This window comes from Sceloporus undulatus, chromosome 4 (genome assembly GCF_019175285.1).
Source record: "Sceloporus undulatus isolate JIND9_A2432 ecotype Alabama chromosome 4, SceUnd_v1.1, whole genome shotgun sequence".
Taxonomy (NCBI): Eukaryota; Metazoa; Chordata; class Lepidosauria; order Squamata; family Phrynosomatidae; genus Sceloporus; species Sceloporus undulatus.
In genome coordinates, this window is record NC_056525.1 from 31,093,533 (window position 1) to 31,119,614 (window position 26,082).

Here is a 26,082-nt window from a genome sequence, read left to right on the forward strand (position 1 = left end):
AAGAAATACATAATGCAAGGACCTTCTCTACACATTTACAACTATTTCACCTCAGAACAATGTCACTTAAGTCAACAAGATAGCTCTGAAATAAGCAGGCTGTGGATTTAAGCTTCAACAATACTCTCTAACTCTGTGAATTGTTTGACAGAGGGAAGGAATTAGGAAAGAAACCTATTGTTTGTGTGTGTGCGCGCGTATGTGCCTTCAAGTTGTCTGCTGACTTATGGGAACCCCAAGAATTTCAGAGTTTTCTTAGGCAAGGACTACTCAGAGGTGGTTTTGCTTCCTCTGAAATATAGCTTATAGCATGTGGTATTCATTGGTGGTCTCCCATCCAAGTACTAATCAGAGATGACCCTGCTTAAATTACAAGATCAGACAGGATTTGGTACCTTAAGGTATTTAGACATACTAGCAGCATGGAAATCTTTCACACTGCCTTCTTCAAGTTGGCATTCTCTAAATTGACCATTGTGGTTGATAGCAGAGGTAACCCAACACATCTAGAGGGCTTGGCACTAGGTTAGGGGATCTCTTTGGGACTGATGAGTCTGTCTAGCACAGTTCCATCTAATCTGATAGGAAGTGGCTCTTGAGAAGAGATCATTCCCACCTATCTGAAAGCCTTTAATCAAAGGTGTGATGGAAGGCATTTAAGAGATTCCACATTCAAAGAATGGGCAAAATTTAGTGCCTCGGGCTCTTAGGATGTGCTCATCACTTTGCCTAATGAAAGAGCCCACCTTGGCTCCTCAGCTGATGTATCTTTTCTTTCTTTTTTCCTGGGAAGGGCAAGAGCCTGCCTTGTCCTCTCCTCTCCTCTCCTTCCTGCTAAGTTAAGAGCCTAAATTATTATTATTATTTTTACTTTGTTCTCAGTTTTCAGCAGTTGAGGTAAACCGAGGAAGGTGGGAGGAGGAGAGAGAAGTTGGGACATTTTAAAAGCAGCTGAGAAAGTGGGTTGGCAGAGGATTAATGGAGGCAGTCCTTCCCAAGCTGGGACAGTTGAAGTGTACCATATCTTCAGTGCATGGTGTTGCAGGAAGCTAGCCTAATTCCTCACAGTGATGACCAATATTAGAGGCTTAGAGAACATCATCCTCTAGGTCAGGAGTGAAGAAGGTGTGTCTTATGGGCTGGGTGTGACTTGATCCCTTCTTCCACTTCCTCCAAGACAACCACCCCCAATTCCCAGTTTACAAAGAAATCTGGCAAAAAAATTATTACCCCACCAAGTGACTCAAATCACATTACTTACCCCCTTCCCCCTGTGTCTTTAACCACTCTTCTTCAATAAATACTGTAAATAGATTAGTAAAAAAAAAAAAATCATCTCAAAATGCAGGAAGTGAAAACCAGTAGTTCTTCAGGAAAAAAAAAAATCCAAAAACCTAAACTACAGCCCACATAGGATGCAGGGGCAAAAGTTCAAGCCACTCACATTTGCCCACCTTGGCCCTAGGGATTATTGTTACACCAAACTGAGTTCACCCTCAGGTATGTCTTTCAATCATTTCCTTTCTTAACTCCCTCCCTCTTTCTCTTCCCAGGTTTAACAGGCAGTGTGTTGTAGACAAAGACAAAAGAAACCAGTGTAGATATTGCCGGCTAAAGAAATGTTTTCGAGCAGGAATGAAGAAAGAAGGTAAGTGCCTTGATGGATCTCTGACTTAAGCTAAAGTCTTGTCATACACAAGCCACACGGCATAGTCAGGGGGCCAAACTGTAATTTGGAAACATCCTTGGAGGGTGGAGGGTGGGGCCAGGAGTGTCATTGGGGAGTGCAGAGGGTTCAGATTGCACCGATACCACTACTCTCCAAACGTCTGCCTTTTAACAGAAATGGACTAATGCATTCGCCCACGTCCCTTTAAAATCTGGAGCTCAGCAGAAGAGGTGTCAATGGGGCAGGGTAGAGAAAGGAGAGACCTCATGGTTTTTTAATTTAAAAATTTTACTTATTTAAAATTATCTTGAAAAGCATAACATCTTATCTGTTTTTCACTCTGTTAACATGAAACTATGTAAGTGCAGGGTGACCAGACATCCTCTTTTTCCAGGACATTTCCTACATTTCAACCTTCTCTCCAGGAGGACATTCAAAATGTCTCCATTATGATCATGACTACAAAGCATGAATGTATATTTCTATTAGTGTTTTTAGCTTTTATTGTGTAATGGCCTACATTTTTCTTGAATGTCCAACATTTTGCGATACCTCCTTTTCAGTTATGACATCTAGTCACCCTGTGTAAGTGTCAATACATTTAGGCTAAGCTTACAATATTGTAATTCAAATGTATAATTTTAATTTTGCTAGTTGTTTATGTCACAACTATTGCCTTTACATTCAGTGATATACAGGAATTACAATTTACAAGTAACATTAATACAAAAAACATTGCTAAGGATTATGTGTGGTGTGATATGAGAGGAGGTCAATGGAAGAGTGATAACATGAGGTACCACACCAAAGGATACCTCATTGTATCCCCCTTCCATTGACCTCCTCCCATATGCCACTGGTAGAGCTAAGGATGGGGGTAGAGTCAAACCAAGATGGTCAGAGTCTGGTGTAATTCTGACCAATTTGACCAAATAGGCAAGGTACTGCTCAATTCTATTCATATTTACTCAAGGTAACTAGGAAGCAACAGCTTCCCAGGTTGTAAAACAGAGCTCAGATTCATGCAACAGTTCCCTGAGCTTTAAGTAAGGTTTTATATGGCATCTCCAACCTCTAATTAGAAACAATAGCAGGAGAATCTTACCAGTCAGATGAGAATCCTTAATGAGTGTAGCCCAGAATATGGCCCAGAGATTCTCTTCCTCACCAAGTCCACATATGTTTAGCTTCAGAGATGCTACAGTATCAGGTGCTCACAGTTCATTTCTTAGCTTATCTGTTCCCCAGTCTTAAACAATTATGACTCTGGAGACCAAGATTCAAGTCTCTACTCAGCCATGTGTAATCTTGAGCAATTCACACTCTCTCAGCCTCAGAGGAAGGCAAAGGCAGAACCCCTCCTGAATAAGTCTTGCTATGAAAACCTCATGATAGTCACAACCTTAGGGTCGCCATATGTTGGAAACAACTTGAAGGCTCACAACAACAACAAAATCTGAATACTCTACCAACAAGGATGCAATTCATTTAGAATATAATAAGAATTCGGAATATATATTTTTTATTTGATAGATGCTTTCTGGTTGTGTATAATGTAGTAGTATCTAGTAGTGTGTATAATTCTTCATTAAATGTTAGGCATGCAGATGTGGACTGAAATTGGAAGGAAGGAAGGAAGGAAGGAAGGAAGGAAGGAAGGATAAATAAATGAGATCTTGTATCATATAGCAATAGCAAGTACGTTTCTATACCACTTATCAGTGCACTTAAGCACTCCCTAAGCAGTTTACAATGTGTAAGCTAATTGCCCTGGCAAGCAGGGTACTCATTTTAGCGACCTCGGAAGGATGCCAGTCTGAATTGACCCTGAGTCCCTGGCTGGTATTGAACTCACAACCTTGTGCTTTGTGAGTGAGTGGTTGCAATACAGGCATTTAACCGCTGTGCCACTAGGGCTCATTATGAATGTGTCGGTCTTCATGATGCTCTTTAATGTAACACAGGTTTTTGTAGATAAGAATAGGTTCTGGACTTTAAATACTTACATATCAATAAACCTTTTCATAGTTAAAGTAACACAAGGCTCTTTCTTTTATTAGAAGGGACTAACGCAACTAACCCCAAGATCTTGAACCTGTATGTCTCTTTCTTCCCAGTTGCACCCTTCAGTCCAGGCATTTCTGAGAATATGGCTTAGGTTTTCCACAAAGGATAGAGGAATCCTCTTCTCTCTCTAAAGCACTCACTCATCTTGTATTTGTCTGTTAATATTCAATAGAAGTTACATTAGGTCCATGACCAGCTAAATACTGAGTAAACATTTAGAATATATCATGCCGTGACTGAGCTCTTGGGATCCTGATAACACACGGCATAACCTTGAGCTCTCCTATTAACAGCAGCTGACTGTGGGATTTTCACTTCAGTACAGCCTCATTATAGCCTTATTATCAAGTGCCATGATGAGATTGGAAAATAAATCTGGAGAGGCACAGGCGTAATAATAGCACTCAGATATCATTTGAGGCAGATATTCTTGTGATTAGCCCTTGAGGGGATCAATAGCTGCCCAGTTATAATTGGTGCTTCTATGCCTTGGCAACCTAGTCGGCCTCTGAGGAAGTTGGGGGTGGTTACAAATATAGATCACACATCTTATCAGAAGAAAGTGAAATGTAGGGTGTTGGGAGAGAAAGGTGCACCCAAGAAATCAAGGGGCTGGAGCACTGCTGTTGCAAGCAAAGGCAATTTTCAGTTTAATAACAAGAACAAAAGAGGACCGAAAGGGGCTTTGTTAGAAGACTGTAATATCATACATGATGTGGAGTTTGGAAAAGTTACTTTCTTTGGACTACAGTCAGCCTTCTGGATCTATGGATTCTTTATCCACAGATTTAAGCATCTACAGCAGGGGTAGGCAACCTGCGGCCCACGGGCCGGATGCGGCCCGGCAAGGCCTTGGGACCGGCCCCAGCCCGGTCCTGCCGCTGATTGCCGCTGGAGCCTTTGGCCTCTCGCGTGAGGGTGTGGGGCCTTTGGCCTATCAGGAGGAGGCAGGCAAGGGAGGGCTAGTGGCAGGCAAGGGGGGCAAGCAGCGGGCAAGGGGGGCAATTGTCTATAGAAGCCACCGAAATATGCATTTATATTAACATTTTTAAAAAAAATCAGCAAATTTTTGCGTGTCCTCGATTTTTTAAAAAAGTGTCCTCCATTTGAAAATTTTGTCCTACATTTATTTATTTATTTATTTATTTATTTATTTATTTATTTATTTATTTATTTTAAAAAAAACCATTTAATTATTTATTTTTGGGCTTCGGCCCCCCGGTTGTCTGAGGGACAGCAACCTGGCCCCCAGCTCAAAAAGGTTGCCTACCCCTGATCTACAGCTTGAAAATATTTTAAAATACATATAAATTACAAAAAGCCAACCTTGATTTTTCCATTTATATAAAGGAAAGCATTTTACTATGCCGTTGTATTTAATGGGACTTGAGCATCCACGGGGGCTTCTGGAACAAAACCCCAGCGGATACCAAGGACCCACTATACTATTCCAAGCATATGAGGCAGTTGCTTCCCTCTGGTAAGTGAAAGGGCCAGCCCTGGCCGGCCACCGCTTCTCAAGAGTAGCAGCAACAACAGCACCCAGGGAAAGAAGCTGATGGGTGGACCAGTAAAATTGACAGGATTTTCCATCCACTGTATTATTTTTACTAGAAATCAACAGAGGGAGGTGTAAAAGAAATTTGGCTCTGTGAATTGGAGAGTGAAAAATGCTGTTCACAAATGTGTGCAGTTCTATGGGTGAAAACATGGCATGTAGATACTAGAGGTACACTGCACAGACACAACATATCTGTTCCCTGTGTGATCCACAAAACATAAGAAGGCTGAAAATTCGTTAGAAATGGCAATCAATCGGGGGTTTTTTTTAATGGCACAATTTGAGCTTGGAGGAGCTTCTAAAATCCCTCAGTTTGCCTCAGCCAGTATTAAAATCTAATTCCAACACCAACATGCCATAGATGGGACTGTGCTCTACGTCCCATTGTTATGAATGGGGTTTAAGATAATTTAAGATAATTATGACTAAGATTTATCCCAGGAATGGGAATCATGTGGCCTCCAGATATTGTAGGAATCCAAGGCTCAGCTTTTCCTACCATTTACTATAATGGCTAGTAGCCCAACCTCTGGAGGGCCGTATGATTCCCACCCCTGATCTATCCCATTGCTTTCAAGGGATTTAGCTCTGATAAACAATTCCTGGTTACCCAGTCCTATTTATTAAATTCCATTGGTCATACATCTATGAAAGTGGATTTAGGCAAGGATATACTTCTCATTTATTCTGGCTATTTCATACACATGTCTAATTTTGCCATTTATTTTTGTCTTCCTCAAATCTTTGGAATAAGATCAATGGCAGTGGTAGCAGCAGCAGCGGCTGTGTGTTTTCTTTGCTCTTTTATAGTCTTTTATGCCACTGCACAAGCATTTTTCCTCTCAATGATGTGACTTCTTTCCTCCCATCTGCAGAATTCCAAGCCCCCTAAATCTGTTCTGGAGGGTCTTTCAGCCCTCCATAATAGAATGGGGAGCACAGCAGCTTCAGAGGGATAATGTAATCACTCTTCAGTGGAAGCTGGCTGGTGGAAGTGGCTAATTGGATACAATGCTGTTATCTACAAAGTTTAGAATATATGTGAAAAAGCACTAGCATATATATGAGAGAGAGATGATTATGAAAGTGTATCACTTTGTTTTGTGTTTCTTTCCAAGAGCAATGTAACATGGCTCTCTATTTGCAGCTGTACAAAATGAACGCGATCGAATCAGTACCCGGAGATCCAGCTATGAAGACAGCAGTTTGCCTTCTATTAATGTTTTACTGCAAGCAGAAGTACTTTCCCAACAGGTACTTCTTTCTACTTTGTAATTTGATAGGGGCCTCTGCATGACTTTCAGTTTCTTTCTGTCTTACTGTCTTTTCAACAAACATCTGTAAAAGGAAAACCACTTTCATAAATCATACATCTCTTACACTGCATTCCTGTTGCAGTGCAGTCCAACACATCTGGAGGAGAGCCAGGTTTACAAAAGCTGTACTTTTTGTTGTTAACTACCTTCAAGTTGACTCCAACTTATAATGATCCTATGAATGAGAGACCTCTAAGTCACCCTATCATCAACAGCCCAACTAAGATCTTGCAGACTTTTGATTGAGTCTATCCACTTGCAGTGTGGTCTTCCTCTTTTACTACTGCCTTCTTTCTTATATTTTCTAGTCTTGTCTTCCCAGAGAATGTGCAAAGTTTGACAGCCTCAGTTTAATCATCTTGGCTTCTACAGAGAGTTCATGTTTGATTTGCTCTAGTACTTATTTATTTGTCTTTTAGCAGTCCATGGTACCCACAGAACTCTTCTCCAACGCCAAATTAAAATGAGTTTATTCTGTTCCAAGCAGCTTTCTTCATTTCCCAGCTCTCATAGACATACATAGAAATCAGAACTACAATGACATGGACAATCATGACTTTGGTATTCAACAATATATCTTTACACTTCAGGATCTTGTTTAGATTCTTCATAGCTGCCTTTTCTAGTCTCCATTTTGATTAATGACTGAACAAAGGTATAGGAACTCTTTGACTATCTCAAGAGGTGTGTTGTCTCCCAGGGGCAAAGATCCGTTATGTGACAGAGAAGCTGACAAGACTGGTCAAGCCTACTGACCAGTACCCCTTCCTTTTGGTCCATGTGGGAACCAATGATACTGCAAGACACAGCCTGCAGAACATCAAAAGGGATTACGAGGCGCTTGGTAGGAAGCTGAAAGGAATGGATGTACAGGTTGTCATCTCATCTCTTCTGCCAGTTGAAGGGCACGGTCCAGGAAGGGAGAGGAAAATAGCGGATGTGAACAACTGGCTTCGCAGATGGTGCCGCCAAGAACGATTTGGATTCTTTGATCATGGGCTGCGGTTCCATGAGGAGGGACTTCTTGCAACGGACGGGTTGCATCTCACACCAGTTGGAAGAAATGTTTTTGCCTGGTCAGAGAAGTGTTGCTATGTTCCCATTGTCAGATGCAAAACAAAGACATCTACACCAAAATCCACGAATGTCTTCTGGAGGTATAAGCCTTTGATGTCATTGCTTTGTGTCTGGCTATGGAAACATATCCAAATGCTTCTCTGATTCATCCCAATCTCTGCCAACAATGGAATAGTCATGGGTGGGCAAGCTATCACAGAGTCAGTGAGCCTTTGATCATTGTGAAGTGTGGAAGATAATTACAACCTCCACAATGAAAAATACATATGCAGGTGTAAGGTTTACTTACTGCTGAATATGTCACTAACAAGATGCAAGCTATCATGTTTCAGATTATACAAAGTGATATGAGAGAGCTGTGTCATCATTTGGTATGCAGTAGCCATTTCACACAAACCCTCAGCACTGGGTACTATTCTCATTGCCTGAGGAATATGCATATGTGAATACACCCTTAGTAACATCAGACTAGAAGTGCTCTGAAAACAGTGGCGATTTAAGAAGACATAACTCAACTGTGTTCCAAAATCACTAGTGTTCCCAGATCGCAGGGCCTGGACCCTGTTCTCCATTCCTTATGGCAAGAGTAGGGAATCTCAGGACAGAGTATTGCCTTGGAAGAATATTGCCGTGTGTGTGTGTGTGTGTGTTAAACTTTGATATGTTTTGATTTGAATTTAATTCACAGTTCAACTGTATGGTGTCATGCTTAATGACTTCACCAGGGGCTGTCCCTCTATGAATCACAGGAGGTCATGGATAAGTCTCAGGTTTTGGCCCTGCCTAGGATAGACTTAGAGCCAGTGTGGCATAGTAGTTTGAATGTTAGACTGCGACTCTGAAAACCAGGGTTCAATTCCTAGCTCGGCCTTGAAACCCAATGGGTGCTCTCAGTCTCACAGAAAGGCAGTGGCAAACCGCCTTTGAACAAAGCTTGCCAAGAAAACCCTGTGACATGTTCTCTTTAGAATCACCATAAATTGGAAACAACTCGAAGGCAAACAACTACAAGAAGGATAGTCTTTGCTGGCTACCCTGCTAATCAAAAATAGATTGTGCATTAATCTATACATCCGTTATTTGGATATGAGTTGATTTAGCTACAAGAAGGCCAAGAGAAACAAGCCAAACAAACTGTAAAATTCCTTATGAAAATTCAATCATTTCATGACCGTTGAGGTAACAAATTATGATGGAGGGAAGAAAGAAGGTTCCTAAAACTTAATCCATTTTTATATAGCAGTATTTGATGGAGAATTGATTTGTGCTAGACTGGAGATCGAGACATCTTTGGATCTCACATTAATCATAAACTGAGATGTATCACACTCTCACATGTTATGATTCCGATGGTAATCTCTTGTGAGTTGTACAGCTTCTTTACCTCTATTTCTCTGCTAAGCAATTCTAGAAGAAACCTCTCTCTCTTTATTGTTGTTGCAGATATCATCACCAATTTCAGTTATCAGTGGTGATATAAGAGGGAAAAAGATTGCAAATATTGCAGACGTGTGTGAGTCCATGAAACAGCAGTTGTTAGTGCTTGTGGAGTGGGCCAAGTACATCCCAGCCTTCTGTGAGCTTCCTCTGGATGATCAGGTGAGTGAGTTGTTTGGGATCTTGTTAGTGTGTAAGATCAACCACTACATTTCTAAAATCCTCACAAGCCTGAAATGGAATTTGTTGTGTAAATAGTTGCTACTTTCCTTGTGGATCATTGATGTGCATGCATATTAGTCTGTTCTGCACAATGGTAGTAAAGGAGCATAATCTCAAGGACTCTAAGCATGAGTAAGTGTCTTTGACATTAATGGAACTGAGACTCACAGTTAAATGAATAGGCTTCAGTCCTGTATTCACTTATATAAGAGTAAGCCTCACTGAATTCAATATGATTTATTTCTAATTGAGAGCTAAGAAAATATATCTTTTTGATTACATCACTCAGAATCCTCCAGCCAACATAATCACTGGGAATCTGAGAACACCAGTGTAAAAATAGTTTATATTTGTAGCCCTCTCCCAAAAAATAACTATTAGAAAGCACTGTTTCAGTCAAGAAAATATGTACAGAAATACTGTAAGCAGAAAATCCCATTGGCTCCCAGTAGATTTGAATCTACTGTTGATTGGAATCCACTCCTGACAACAGTATATGGAAAGCAGGCACAGATGTTGTGCATTCACACAAAGTCACCATCGGTCATGTGAGGCACAGGTACATGTGTTCTCCTCTGTCCTAATATATGGTCCAGAAGGTATTCCTGCACAACTCAAAGAGGTAGAAAGAAACATGAATTCTTGGCACATCTTTTATTCTTTTTAAGTAACTGCACAGCACTTCTGCAATAAACCACAAAACTGCTCACCCCAGAAAACTGACAGGAAAAAGAATCATAATTAAACCCATTAGTAAATAAATGTGTAAATTTAATTTAAACTCATCAGCAGTTTATTTGCACCAAAGTGTACATTAAAAAGTTATTCACATTATAATTTGGGGCCGCAACAATCACATATCCAGTTCACACACAGAACTCTGAAAGGCTGAAGAGGCGGGGAAGGACTGGATTTTATAAAGCATATACATATCAGTAGCACTTTGGCCTGATAAGAGGATCTGACTTCTAATTTCATTTTTATAATTTCTGTTCAGCACCTTCATGGAAAAATAGATTTTGAGCCAGTAAAGTCACAGGAGCACCATGACACATCCAGGATGAGCATCATGATGTTAAAATGATATTGCCAGAACTGTCAGAACTGATCATCATAAACCATATAACTATGAAAAATAGGGTTGCTGGATTTTCAGGGGTTGGGGGTTGGGGGGGGGATTCAGTTCCAGGCAAGAGGAAAAACTCTGTACAAATCTCAAGGTCAGCTAGAACCAGATGATACAATGTTCAAAGCTTCATTCACTTCTTACTGCCACTAGCAGAGACTCCAGAAGGTCTCTATGGGGCTGTACAGACCGCCCTGAAAGGGTGGTCTACAGCCACCCCTTTCTGCTCCCGAGGGACGCTGCAGCAGCCAAACCACACGGCGTCCCTCAGCACCTAAAAGAAACTGGAAAAAATGTCAATTTGCAGCACATTGACATACGGATGCTGCACAGCACTTGCATCATGGACGTGCGTCCCATGTGGGTGGGGCCGTGCAGTCATGGCGGCACCCGTACATCCTAGGGTTCAGGGGCATGCAGTTGCTGTGTGTTCCCAAACCGCCACTTTTGACCTGTCTGTACCAGGCCTATATTTCCCTAGTTAGTTTCCTACCTCTGTCCCAACTGTTGCAGCCCCAGGGCTCACCCTCTGCTCTGCATCCACCTTCTAGACAGAAACAAGTATACTAGATTAAAAGTTTCCTATTCTGTTTTTCTAAGTGAAAAGAAATAATCCCCTCCTTTCACCTTGATCTGGAAACAGCCCCTTTTGCAAAGTATTTACTCTTGTTTTCTTATGTTCTCTCTGTGTGCATTTGAATGACATGATCTGAGGAAATGTGGTTGGCACTTAGTGCATAATACTTAATGATATCCCCGGGATTGTCTCTAGGTCTCAGGTTTTGACCCAGTAACCTCAAGGTCTGGGATAATCCTGAACTGGCAACATTAATGAAAAACTCTTGAACCAGCTAAAATTTGGTACAGTAATCAATTTAAACTATATATTTAAAAAGCATTAAAATCAGAATTTAGTTCATACACATGCTGCCTCAGTTTTGCCTTGTTTTTCTGAGATTAAAACCTGTGGGAAATAGTTCTCCCACCCTTCCCTTCAGTAATTTCACTGCAAGATATTTCTCCATGTTTGTTCAGTGCATACAGACTGGCCCATCCCTGTAAAAGACACCCTTTCCCAAATCTTTCAGTTAATGTTTAGTGGTTGTTTGCCACATAGCTGAAGTCCCAGTTGGACATTAAGAAGCATCCATGACACGCTGTGTCTTAAGTGTTAACCTTTGTGTAGACATTTTTTAAAGAAAAAAAATAGAAGTGGGACAGGAGAATCAGTCAGAACATTCTTGAGGATCACTGAAGGGTATAAAGTGACACAATGCAATCATTAACAAAGAACAAGCAGATAGTTTTCAGAAACCTGCAGGTTCCTCAGCACAGTAAGATGTTCACAGACACTAGAGAAATTATTTTTATATTAGAGCAATGATGCTAAAGCTATGAAGAGTAGGCCAGCAGGTGGATGTTTGCCTGAAATTACAGCTCTCAGAGAACATCCAAACTTGCTGAATGGGGAAACTCCTGTGACTATACTTGTTTATCAGCTTAAGCACAGTTTGGCCGTATGCATGTGCAGCTGTGCCCTCAAAAGAGTGAAATGCTCAGCTGAGCCTTTTTCTTCCTTCCTTAGCCCACTGTATAAAACAGGTCTAGCCCTACCACTAGTGGCAACACTAGGAGTCATCCAGTGCAATAACTCATGGTGTCATACACCCACACCCCACTGACAACCTCCCATACCACACCAAACAGAATCCTTAGCAATGTTTTTTTGTGCTAAAGTTACTCATAAATCTCAGTTCCTGTATATCACTGAATGTAACGGCAATAGTTGTGACATAAACAAATAACAAAATTAAAATTGTACCTTTAAATTACAATATGAACGATGATAAATCTAGTATATAGTTTCATGTGGCAAAAGTACAAATTTGGTAAGGTGCAATATTTCTCCTCCCATTGAGCTTGCCCCATTCATACCTCTCTTCTGCTGGGCTCCAGCATTTTATTTTATTTTTTAAAATAATATCGTTATTAATTTTTCATAATCATACAAATTAAAAAGCTCACATGCTATATAATTACACAAAATTGTCTTCTCTTGCTAATGATCTATCATCTCATACAGCTAAATTCCATTCTTTGCCTTCTTCTTTGTCTTTGTACTTCCAGTTTCTGATGTCCTTTTTGTGTTACTTATCTCATTTCTTCTCAATTCTTGCTTGCATTTTAAAGGGATGCATATGAATGGCCCAGTGCATTTCTACTAAAAGGCAGATGTTTGGAGAGCAGTGGTGTCACCTCACTTAGGGTGTCATCTGAACAAATTTTAGTGCCCCTTGTCTAGGCACTAAAATACCCCAGCCCTGACCAATACTGATAACAGGAGGCTGTTGAATGTCTCTTGAATTCCCATTGAGCTTTCCTTCTGCTCCTCAGACCCTGAGCCTGCAAGCTCTTCCCTCTGTGGAAGTTCTAATCCCAAAACATCCTGGAACCAAGTGAGGAAAATGCCCCTGTCGACCCTGTATTAGTTCTTCTGCAGATTTCTTTTCTCTTGTCCTTTTAACCATGTGACTCACTATGCAGTTATTGGAACAGAGAAAGGTGAGCACATCCTTTGAGCATCAATGGAATGAAGTGTCTGGATTGGGACTTGGGAGAGTTCCAGGATCTAAAGCCCCAATTAGTGACAAAACTCAATAGATGCCCTTGGGACTGTCACTTTCCCTCACTCTGATCATAGAGTTGTTGTGGAGATGAAATAGGGAGGATGAAAGCTATGTTGCCAACTTGTGCTCATTAGAGAAAAGGCAAAACGTAAATGTAACTAAACAAAAACAGCAACATGGCTGCTAGTTTACAAGTGGTACTTGTCAAAAAGTAATGGATGCATTTTAGCAGCCAAGGGCAAGGTAAAAAATGGGCAAGGAAACTCCATTCAACCCTGTGTGATACAATCCTGAGGGTACAGCTACTCATACATGGGGGTGGATTGTTCCCCAAGACACATAGGTTCAGAGCTTGAAAGAGTTACTTTTTGGAATATAACTCAGAATCTCTCAGACAGTGAATTGGAGTGAGTGGATAGACCAGGGACACACAAATTGGCTTTGAGATTCTGGGAATTATAGTGCCCAGAAAAGTCACATTTCCAATCTTTCTCCTTAGAAAGTGTTTCTACCCGAAGAGATAAAATCATCTTGTGTGAATTGTGATGGCAAATCCCCAGCTCATATTGCAGTCCCTCCACTAACTTTGTCTTTCCAGGAGGGAGTAGGCTGGGGTGCTTTCTCATTACTCCTCTTATAGTGGTCTTTGACCTGCTTCCTACAGCCTTTTTCATCAGCAGCCTTTATTCTTCCAGGTGGCTTTGCTACGGGCCCATGCAGGTGAACATCTGTTACTGGGAGCAGCAAAACGGTCGATGGTGTTCAAAGACATCCTACTCCTAGGTAAAGCACTTCATTCAGCAGGATGCCTCTGTCTCCTCACATTAGGAATGTGATAACCAATGCAGGGATTTGGAAGGAAAAGACACTGCAGTTTGGTCATTTCTTACTGGACAGTCCTATACATCAGCCCACCACAATCTGCCAACCTCCTTGTGTGTTGAACTATAGCTTCCATTATACCTAACCAGCATGGACAGTGTATGGGGATAGTAGGAACTGTGGTCCCCTACATTTGGAGGTATCTGGTTGGAGAAGGCTGCTATACATGTTTATTTGGAAATAAGCCTCACTTGGCTAATAGGTCCCCCAGTAAGCATACACAAGATTGCAGTTTTAGTAATTTCTTGACCTTGAATTGTCCCTTCTATTCTAACATTAGATAACATGAAAAGGGGCTTGAAATAAACTGTGGTTTTTAAGGGAGCTGAATGAATGTTGAGAAGGACATTTCTGTTTCTCCAATCATCCCTGGTTAAGTAAATTTTGCAGGTTTTTGAAGCACAAAAGCTACAAATGCTTTTTAATGAGGTTAAAATGGATTGGGGAACCATTCATACTCCAGATATCCTGGCTGTTGTGCATAATGGCTAGGGCTTTGGGGAGTTGAAGTTAAATATATCTAGGGGACAGAAATTTCCCTGGCTGCCATCATTATGAGCAGTGGTTCTTTTCTTCTGTTTTCAGTTCCCTGGCACAACACCAACTTTTACTTCAGTTTTAAGTACATTTTTCTTCACATACAGGGCTCTAACAATGACAGAACTGACAGGTTCACATTCATATCAGTGACGATGGAGCCCTCTGCAATCCTGTCTGGCTTTTTAAAAAATAAAAAATTATGGGGAGGGGGGTTAGTAGTTTCCCCTATCCACACTCTCTGAGCCATGTAGAGGGCAGGAAAGCTGACAGATAACGTATGACTAGCAAATATATGAGACCTCATGGGCATGTTTAGTCTCTCAAGTTTGTAAGCTACAAATATCCCCAAAATACCTCAATAAAAAAGTTCTTTGGTAAGTGGGTCTCCCTGCCCCTAATGCTAGCAAGAGCAAAAAAGGAGCCATGATAACATTGATTTGCTGAAGTGAAAGTATTACTGGGGGCACGGTGGGGTTAATAACACAAAGGTTTATTTGTCTGCTTAAAAGACAGGTGCTGAATAGGAAAATATATAGTTCCACATAACTACCTTGCCACCAATTTTGTAAAAGTGTGGAGGGAATCAGTTATTATGATAACAGGTAATAAATTACAAATGATAAGGCAACTAGATAACTGAAGATATTAACTTAATTTTCCTTCAGGAAATGACCACATAATCCCGCGTAATTGTCCAGAGTTGCTGGAGATCAGCCGTGTGGCAGTGCGCATCCTGGATGAATTGGTCTTGACGTTCCAAGAGCTTCAGATTGATGATAATGAATATGCTTGTTTGAAAGCCATCATCTTCTTTGATCCAGGTAGAACATGTTTTTCTTTTCAGTAAGTATGGTGATTATTGCACAGCTTTCCCCCCTGATCTGAGCATGGGCTGAGACAGTTTAAAAGCAGATGTTATCTCACAGTTCCATGGTAGAATAGTAGATAAAATGTTGATAAAACCAAACGTGTTTTGACAATTGTCTTCCTCAGTGGGTAAAATATAGTCTAGAAAGATTATAATCACATTAGTATGTCAATGAAGAATAATACCAAAGACCATATTGTAAAATAACTGTATACACATGTATCTGTTATCTCATCTTTACTGAACTGGAGTCATCTAGTATAAGTATGAAGAAAATATATAAAAAGGAATCTTGAAAAATGTATACGAAATATGTAAATACTAAAATAAAATGAACTGTTCATTCAATTTGTTCATTTTATTTTAGTATTTACGTATTTCTTATATATTTTTTCAGGATTCTTTTTTATATATTTTCTTCATACTTATACTGGATGACAATTGTCGAAACACGTTTGGTTTTATCTACATTTGTATGTTTGGATGTCATCTGGGACTTTCAGTTTCCAGAATTTTGTGCCCATTGGCAAAAGGCTGATTTCTTATATTGGTGAATAAAGCCTTTTTATACTTTGTTATATTACCACTTTACCCTAAACCTTTTTGTTCTACTAATTTGATCCTTTGGTTTAGGGAAACACCTTTGTGTGAATATTTATTATCTCACAGTTCCGTGCCCAGATTGGAGGCATACTGAACCCAGTCGGGACTTCTCCCATACAGTCGACCCTTGTTATACGCTGGGGTTTGGTTCCAAGATCCCCCGTGTATAACAAAATCCGTGTATGCTCAAGTCCCATTAAATATAATGATGTAGCAAAATGGTGTCCCTTATAAAAAATGGAAAACCAAGGTAAATTTATACTTTTTTGGAACATTTTCAAACCGTGTATGCTTGAATCCATGTATAAAAAATCCGTGTATAAGAAGGGCCGACTGTACTTTGCAAAGAACGGAAAAGTCCAGTTCCTTGCAAAGTGTGGGAGAAGTCCCGATCAGGTACAGGATGCCTCTGATCTGGGCACGGAGCTGTGCGATAACATCCATTTTTACACTGTCTCACCCCGTGCCCAGATTGGGAGAAAAAAGACAGTGTGATAATCTCCTATGAAAGTAGTATAGGATTGCTTTCTACTCTGCAGTCCTTTTAGCAGCACTGGGGCCTGGCATTTCTGGAATCTGCTGGAAGTGGAATTCAAGCAAAGGTTACATGCAATTAATCAGAATTTGGGGAAGCAAATTTTTTGGATTAAAAATCTCAGAATTCTGCAGAAACTAATGGAACAATTAGGAAGAGAAGAGATACCAAATAAAAGAGAGAAAGAGTATTCAAGGGACAGTGTAGTCTAGTAGTCTGAATGTTGGACTAAGACTCAAGGAGGCCATGGCAGGTAAAGTGGAATCATAGGAGTATAACTGGGTGAGGGATTGTTCTTGGGAGCCTCTGGGTTGCCTTACATTCCCACAGGAGAAGAAGAAGCCATTGCCTCAGCTCCTGGACCACCAACACAGCTACTGTACCAGTCATGCACTACAGTACCAGCTACTGGATCTCAGCCATTCTCTTCAGTGTCAAGGGATTCTGAACATTGCACTACCAGTTGTTGTTGTTGTGTGCCTTCAAGTCATTTCTGAGTTATAGTGACTGTAAGGGATTTTCTTGACAAATTTCTTCAGAGCCATCCTCTGAGGCTGAGAAAGAGCGACTAACACAAGGTCACCCAGTGGATTTATATGACTGAGCTGGGATTCAAACCTTGGTCCCATGCTCAAACCACTATGCCATACGGCTGCTAAGCAGATTGGTCTGAATAAGTGGTAAACACCCCTCTGTGAGGGCTTGTTCTTGAGAAATGGCACAGCATGCAATTCCTTGTGATTTATTCCAGATGCTAAGGGCCTGAGTGACCCGATCAAGATCAAGCGAATGAGATATCAAGTTCAGGTCAGTTTGGAGGACTACATCAATGACCGGCAGTATGATTCACGGGGACGCTTTGGAGAACTGCTTCTCCTTCTGCCCACTCTCCAGAGCATCACCTGGCAGATGATTGAACAGATCCAGTTCGTCAAGCTCTTCGGCATGGCCAAAATTGACAATCTGTTGCAAGAGATGTTACTGGGAGGTGAGCATTGTCATGGGGCTCTTCATAGAGTTTCCTTGTCATTAGGTGTCAGGATCCTTGACTGCAGACTGAGGGACAAGTGCAAGGCATAGCATCAAAACAGAATTGTAGTGTTTTATCAAACTGTCTCATTCCAGGAATCCAAAGGATGCACCCATGACTGTTAAAGTGCTACCAAGGTGCTATAACTGTAGAGTGAATAAGATGCAAGAGGATATATCTAACTTAATGACTTTCTCTTCAACAGAATGAGGATTTCAGGTTGCCCCATTCCATTCATTATAGGGATCCTTTGGCTTAAACTCAATCATTTATATGCAGCTAGATGTTCATCAGAGACACCAGGTTCAATAGGTAAATGAGGAAGGAAACATGATTTGAAGCTGAGAAACAGTGAAGGAGAAATTGCAGGGAGATACCAGTGGGAAAAGAAGGGTAAAGCACTCCTTATCTGCCACTTCTCTGCTTCAGGTTGACCCTTCTATCAACACTCAGTGAGATAGTGACCAGAGTTCTCAAACCCAGCACACAACACCTAAATTTGGTTCTCAGTCACATTCAGTTTCATTGTCCTGCTGCCCCTCTGTCTCCAGTTAGTAGACATATCCTTCTCCAGTAAAGATGTGGCCCTCTAGATGTTATTGGACTGCAAGTCCTAGCAGCCCTAGCCAGCACAGCCAATTGTGAAGAATTCTGGGAGCTGTCCTGCAGTAACATGGGGGGCATATGATTCCCATTCCAGTGTGCATGGATTAGTTAGAATTAAAGGCAGTCATTAATCTAGCCTTAATTAGATTATCTTAGTCTTGATTTTGTCAAACATCCCTACATCCAGTATGGATTTTCATAACCTTGCCTTGGTGTGGACAGTGGAAATGGGAAGCCCATTATATCTCTTCATTATTGTCCTCCTGAGCTTGAATAAAAATATCTATCTATCTATCTATCTCTATCTATCTATCTATCTATCTATCTATCTATCTATCTATCTAATCATTTTAGGATCATCAAGTGATACACCTCATGCTCATCACCATGCTCTGCACCCTCACCTGATCCAGGAGAATATGGGGACAAACGTCATAGTGGCCAACACAATGCCTGCTCAGATCCACAATGGGCAGCTATGTAAGTATTTCTGCCAGAAATCCCACACTCTAGGAATTGCACGTGTGTCCTGAATCTGTGGGCGACAGTGCCATATAGCTGTATATCCATTACACTTCTACTGAACAGTGGGAGCACTGTCTGCCTTGTTACTTCGCTCTTCCTAACAGCATTGTGAATGGAAGAAAGGGGACAATAGAGGGGGCAACATATGGTGGCAGGACAAGGCAGAGGATCATCTTTACCCTGGCACCCTGTTTGTGGAACACTTACCCATTGGGGGCCTGACTGGCACAGATGCTGACTTCATTCTAACACCATTAAAATAAAACTTTTTATGAAAGTCTTAACTAAATTATTCAATATTAATGTTGAAATTATTCTTTGCTGTTTATTTTTCCCCAGTGTTTAAGATAGGATTGAATTTATTGAATGTGTATATTGTCTTGAGATCTTATGAGATAGGGTACGACAGAAATATTAAATACATAAAATAAAATTCTCTTATCTCTATCACCCTACTATAGTCAGTATACAAAGAAGGGGCTTTCTATTAGATCTCAAGGCAGGCTGTTATAGGAGAATGCAGATCCTGAGGTGTCCTGCATCTAAGCAACTAGTACCTCCCATGTCAGTGTGATGGTGAATCTGCACCAGATTTTAGACTGAACTTCAAAGGAGTAATCCAAGATGATCCAAATATCAAAAGGATCAGCACCTTGGACAGCTTCTTTAAAGTTTTGAGTAACCACATGAGGAGATTTGTTCCCGCACTGAAATGGGAACCACCAGTTGCCTTTGTCTAAGCTGAGCAACTGTAGAAGGTTTGAGGGCTGTATTAGTTCTCCAGGAAACTTTGGAGGACCTCATCCCCTCCACAGAAGCATTTCTTAAAATGGCATCAAAAAGCCCTCTAGCAGAGTATGGGGACCATTTTTGCTATGTTTTTAGACTTCACAGGCCATTTTATACTCAGGAGAGCTTTTTTTAAAAAAGAAGTAGGCAGAAGTTGCTTCTTGCTCACTTTCTGATTCAAAAAAACACCTCTCCTGGTCCTAAATTGTCAGGGATGGCAAAAAACATGGCAAAAATGTCCCTGCAGAGTTATCTGGGGAAAATGTTTAACATTCTTTGAGCCTCTGTTCTTTGATCACAGTTGTACAATAACTTACCTAGTAACATAACCTTTTCCTCCACAGCCACTCCTGAAACGCCACAACCTTCCCCACCAGCTGGCTCAGGAGTTGAACAATACAAACTGCTTCCTGGGGCCATTGCAACTGTAGCCAAACAGACCACTTCAGTCCCTCAACCCACCATCACAAAGCAAGAGGTCATCTAGCACCCACTGGAATGAATATACCCAGTAATGCAAAGACCAAGCTTGCAAAGGGCTGGCAAGAAAAGCCCCTCCTCATTTTGATCACGCTGGAGATGGAATATTGATGGAGATATCCCCAAGGGACAAATGCACCAATTTTTGATTTGGTAATTGTATTGGGACAAAGACATCTCCAGGTGTAGCAGTGGAGAACATCTGCACCTGAGCAATGTGGAACATGCAGAGTAACCTCACTGGAAGGCCTTATCTTTCATGTTTAGATCCAAATGCCAAACTTCTTATCTGCCAATGGCTTTTTCAAAAATTGCACTGACTCACCTTTTTCTTCACTGCCACTGAGTTACTTTGTTCATATTGTTTTGATGTTGTTTTTACATCTCTGCAAATTTGACTTTTTTTAAAAAAAAGCCTGAAAGGTATCTGAATGAAACAGACACACCTTGGTTGGAGCCACTCTAAATATCCTCAAATCCTTGTGTGACATCATTGAATTATGCATTCCTAGATGGTCATGATCCTTACAGAAGAAAGTGCAGAGAATTTGGACCAGCTGCTCTTTATTGCCTCCTCCACTGCCTTAGAATGCTACCAGAAGTGAAGGCTGGGCCTAGATGTTACCACTGATCTTCAGCAACAAAGGAAAGGAAATTCAGTGGGAAACATGTATTCTCTTAAAATACAGTTCTCATGTGATGATGCTGTACCTATATTCTGTTTAGTGATGTTTGTGAAGAAGTAGGTTTGAACAAAGAGTTATCTCACTAGATGAGATTGGATTCCATCCAGTCCAGCATTTTCTCCTCCCAACAGTGACCAGCCAAATAGGTCTCTATGAAGCCTACAAGCAGGGCATGGAAAACTCCATCTTCACTTGGTTAACCTCATTATCTGGCACTCGGTTGCATTGCCTTTGTCCATGGCTGTATCATAGTTAATTACAATTGTTGCTTCACCTGTCTTTCATTAATTTGTTAGATGGTTTTCAGACCATAATGCCTTGTTGAAACAGAACTAAGTACATCTCTTTAGCAGGCATGCCTTGCCAGTGACATGGTATGCTTAAGCTGATTTAGGTGCTTTAATCTTCCACCTCCTTCATCCAAGACCAAATGGCTTGGCTCAGTAGAATTTGATGGTGGTGGAACAATATGCTTCCATGAATACCCCAATGAAGTGATCCAGTGTCAGCTCTACCTGTTTCTTGTACTTATTCCTAATTATTCCAGGTGCTACTATATTGAGTGTTACAGAGTACAAATTGGGAAGATACTGCTGTGGGAAAGGTTGCAGGTATCAGACTGATGTCCACAAATCCAACTCAGGACTCACCACTGTCAAAAGAGTGCCCAAAGAGACCCTTGATATGGGTGAGTTGAACTCTTTGCCAGAATTCATGCCAACTCAAGTTTTCAGAAAAAGTATTCTGAAAACAGGTGAGGGTGGCAAGGATGAGGGCAAGCATGCTAGGTTCGTGCCCCCACAGCCATTCTGACATCCTCCAACTGTCCTGATTTTTCAGGGACAATCCTGATTAAATCTCTGTTATCCAGTCTTTTCAGCTGCTGTTAAAATGTTTGATTCTCTGTCATTCCTCTACTTTCTCCCTTTGTCCTCCACTGAGTTCAAAATGAAAAAAATATTTTGTACTCAATAAACTCAGCTGGGAGGGGGGAGATTATGTCCTTCCCAATGGGCTCAGGCAAAAGCAAATCACTGCAGCCTCCCCTAGCATGTGCATTCTTCCTCATTCATAATTTTTGCCATCTTGACCACACTTTCATGTTGGTTGGGTGTATGTGTCCCATTTTTCATCTGTGAACTGTTGGAAGGTATGCATCTTCATCAACCTCCAGGGTTGACAGAAACTTTTTGCCACATGGCTTAGTGATTTGAATGTTGAACTACAACTCTGAAGACCAGGGTTCGATTCCCAGCTTGGTCATGAAACCCACCCTGTGATCTTGGGCAAGTCAAATGCTGTCAGCCTTGAAAGGGCAATGGCAAACTTCCTCTGAACCAATCTTGCCAAGAAAACCCCATGGGAGGTTCGCCTTAGGATTGTCACAAGTCGGAAATGACTTGAAAGCATACAGCAACAACAATCTTATTCTTTCCATGGATGGAGGGTCTCTATCAGATAGAGACTCTCTGTGGATAGTCAGTGCTTCCTAATATAAGCATTTGCCCTCAATATGGGGGGCAATCAGGATGATACCTGAGGGGTGGATTTATTGTGCTTGTGCTTGTGCTCCTCCCTACATGTTTGGGGCACATTACTATCCTGTTATCCTCACTTAGCAAGCCTTGATTTCATGTCAAGCTCTGGTTTATTTGACAGATGAAAGGGATAAATCAGATACTGAAGTTGAAAGACCATTGAAACCCATCTAGATGATCTGAATGCCACCCAACTCTTTGTTGTTCTGAAGATCAGGGGCTCTTGATTTGCTCTTCTTTTATCCTAGGATAAGAACTCACAAAACAATAGTCAAATTGTTCTCTGAGCTGAATTCACCAGATGAGTTTGAGACCCAAGAATCACCATGAGATGACTTTTTCCTTAAGCACTTAGTAGATCACATTGTCCTGAAAAATTCTGAGCCCAAGAATTTATCTTGACTTGAACACCAGATCTAAGAAGAGTTAATCTCACAGTCTTTCCACATACACAGATCTGCTCCTGGTTTCTTCATTTCAGCAGTAAAATTTAGAGATTGGGATACAGGGAGGGGCAGACATTTGGGTGCCATAAATACTACAAATCACTCAAGAGTATTATACAAGAAATAACACAACAAATAATAATGAACACATCCTACACTCCCTGGGTGTATTAGATGGAGGAAGACTGGTATTAGTGGTCTTGCAGAGAATGTACAAAGTTACTTTCTAACTATTACTTGAATAGGAACATCTATATTGGGTCTGAGCCAGATGTTACCCAGGCCCATTAGTGCTGAGGTCTTTTTAACTTGAGATGCCCGAGACTGAACCTGGGACTGTTGACATATAAAGCTCAGCTACTAAGCTTTGACCAAAAGTACCTGCTTTCTCTTTGCCCTAGTTGCATGAAAATGTGTTCACCACCAGAAATGTCTGTTGAGGAACCATACAGTTCCTTGAATCAACTGGAAAGACACCTACAGCTTGAATTACTGTTTGGGGAAATAGTTGTACATCATGACCCCACAAATAAATGCTACAGAGTTGCCCCCTTGTAGAAACATTAAAGACAGCTGACATTATCACTGCCAAAAAAAAACCCAACACATGCCAAATTCTTAACTGAAAACAAGCAACCCTGTTGATACCAATCAAGTTCATCTCACTGCAGCTATATAAGATGTAGTTCTTTTTTACATCAAATGCCAAAATAAACTCCTGCCAGGAGACCGTGAGTGTGAAAAGTATTGTATTGTTTGCCAAACATGACCATGTTATGCTATGTAATTTATTACAATGAGTTGAATCATTTTTCCATAAATTATTCTGTAAGTCATATTGATTACACATAATCACAAAATTTAATGTGAATAATGTAAATTGCAAGAGGGCTTCTCCAAATGTTTCAACATTTTGCTGTGTCTAGGGATAGTTTGGAGGAAGGCATTTTGGCATGTAGATTTAACTACACACCAAAAGTCTCCCAGTATGGTACATTAATTTTTCTTGACTACTGACTTCCAAATGGAAACAGAACTGTATTGCTTCATTAGTGTTTTAAAGAAGAAAATAAATAAATACAAACATATTTTTTAACCTTTCATAGATGGTTGTTGTTTGTAATGTAAAAGCAGTAAACCAATTCAGATCAGTCCATGTTGAAATCTGTAATTTTGTACCTTGCACACACTTACCACACCCATCCCGGATTGTGAGTCATTGTAGTAAGGAGTTGTGTGTTGGATTTAAACTGGGAAGACTGTGGCAATATCTACATACATACAGACAGTGAAGGCTGGTTGCCCTAATATCAGTGGAACAGTGAATCTGTTCCAGGTTTTAGTCTGAACTTTAAACAACTTGTCTAAGTGCTGAATCCAAATATGTTCAGCGTCGTGAATATCTTCTTTAAAGTTCAAACTAAAACCCAGAGCATTCACTGTCCCACTGATATTACAGTCTTGTCATCTCCCTGCACTCATATGTGACTATAAAAATCAAGGAAGGGAGTTTGTGACTTCAAAAATAAGTACATCAAAACTGTAGGGAGATATCTAGTTTCATTAGAAAAGGGCACCCAGTTTATCAAGGTGCAGATTTTACATGTTCATTAAAGTATTTTTTTAAATATATCTGCTATTTAGAGAACTTGCACTAAGAACTTTAATATGTGCCTGCATCATCTAAAATGAAAGAAATTGGTTTTTTTCCCTATCTTCAAAACAAATGTTCTTCATATGAAAATATATACAGGTTAATCAATCAGTTTAAAGTGCCTTTATAAACTGACTAGTGGTGTAAACCTATGGAAAGTACAAGAGGATTTGACACATGCAAAGCCATGCTGGAGCCTGTTTTCCTCTAGAATTTTCTTCTAGAATTAATCATTTCCAGCTCCAGGGTGAGTCCAAGGCCTCTTATCTCCCCGCCTTCCTCCTCTTATCCCAGTGAAGAACACTGCAAGAACTTCTGCAAGAGTGGTGGTGAGATGTGTGTGGTTGAGACTGGTTGTTCTCCTCTGAGGCCCCCTGAACTTGATGAGGGAGATGCCACCGTTTCCTATTATCTCCGTGAAGCCATTCCACAGAGCAGTTTTCTAGATAGGTGACAGACATCACCTTGAACATCATCATTTTAATCTGAGCATTTATTGTACACCTTTAGATGGTTCATACTGTTTCTCATATATTAATTGGTTCACAACTAAGATAGTTACATACTCATTCCCTACAACTGTCCTGATTTGGCAGGGACAGACCCAAATAATCTTTCTTCTTGAAATCAATTCTGATCTGCATTTGGTCATACTTGTGCAGAATCGATTTACCCCAAAAAATGCAGAAAAAAATCAGCATCAAATAGACACGGGTTAAGTGGGTTTAGCGCATCCCCTCCCCCAATCACTTCAGCAATTCGGTTCAAGTGTGAACCAGGGTCATTTAAAATGCTTCAAACTAATTTGCAAACCGTTTTAAAACATAGTGGGAATGAGGCCCCAGTTTCTCTCTCCTCCTTTCACTCCCGGCACTCATCTCAGCAATGGGGAGTGGAGAGAAGGAGATGGAAACTTGCCCTTCCCAATAGGCTCAAGCAAAAGCAAGTGCTATAGCTCGCATGTTCTCCCAAATTAATATTTTTTCCATCTTGACCATGTGCTGATGTTGTTTAGCCATGTGTCTTAATTTTCATCTATGAAATGTTGGAAAGTGTGCATACTTAGGTCATCCTGGGATCTAAGACAGTTATGATTTGCTCCATTGATGCTAGTAAATACCAATGTCATAGAGCAGATCCTAAGGCTTACCAAGGCAATGCAGTAAGTCATCTAAGTAGCTTGGCAAAAGCTGCCTATTCAGCTCATGGCATAAGAGAGACTGGAATCAAGGAGATTCTGAGTCAGTAAGATATATGAGACTTGGGTCCAAAACACACTGCAGAAATAATCCAGTTTGAGATTGCTTTAACTGCCCTGGCTCAGTGCTAGTGAATCCTGAAATTGTAGTTTATTGTGGCACCAGAGCTTTCTGACATGAATGGCTCACAAAACTACAGTTAAGAAGTCTCAAACTGGATTATTTCTGCAGTGTGTTTTGGACCTTTGTGTGCTTAAATTGTATCTCAGGGATCCAGGAAAGCTCTGGTGGATACTACTTTTTATATCCAAGATGGATCTGGGGAAAGGTATCATATTAGATGTCAGATCCCCAAATCCCCAGCCAGCACAATCTCTAGACATGCAAGTCAGGAGATTGTGGGAAGTATATCCAAAACTACAACTTTTCATAGCACTGCAGGGGAGGGTTCAGTGAAACAGCCATAATAACTAGCTTCTCTGGGGCTTATATTAAGGATAATTGGACTGAGACTGTATGCATAAAATCCGATCTTAGAAATTATGTTTTTTTCCCTTTTTTTGGATCACAGGTTTTAAATCTTCCATGCCAGGAAGCTG

The 26,082-nt window shown here is 40.7% G+C and overlaps 1 protein-coding gene across 4 annotated transcripts in view; it reads left to right on the forward strand.

Moving 5' to 3' along the window:
- The window catches only part of HNF4A (hepatocyte nuclear factor 4 alpha), an 83,689-nt gene extending 59,956 nt beyond the window's left edge, over positions 1-23,733 (forward strand). For all 4 annotated transcript variants that reach the window (XM_042461509.1, XM_042461508.1, XM_042461507.1 and 1 more), the window contains exons 3-10: positions 1,554-1,648; positions 6,445-6,551; positions 9,134-9,289; positions 13,798-13,885; positions 15,190-15,345; positions 17,282-17,518; positions 18,521-18,646; positions 19,825-23,733. In XM_042461509.1, coding sequence (XP_042317443.1) covers positions 1,554-1,648; positions 6,445-6,551; positions 9,134-9,289; positions 13,798-13,885; positions 15,190-15,345; positions 17,282-17,518; positions 18,521-18,646; positions 19,825-19,967 — 1,108 coding nt within the window. In that variant the 3' untranslated portion in view covers positions 19,968-23,733. The remainder of the gene's footprint in view (positions 1-1,553; positions 1,649-6,444; positions 6,552-9,133; positions 9,290-13,797; positions 13,886-15,189; positions 15,346-17,281; positions 17,519-18,520; positions 18,647-19,824) is intronic.
- Positions 23,734-26,082: the final 2,349 nt, after the last annotated feature.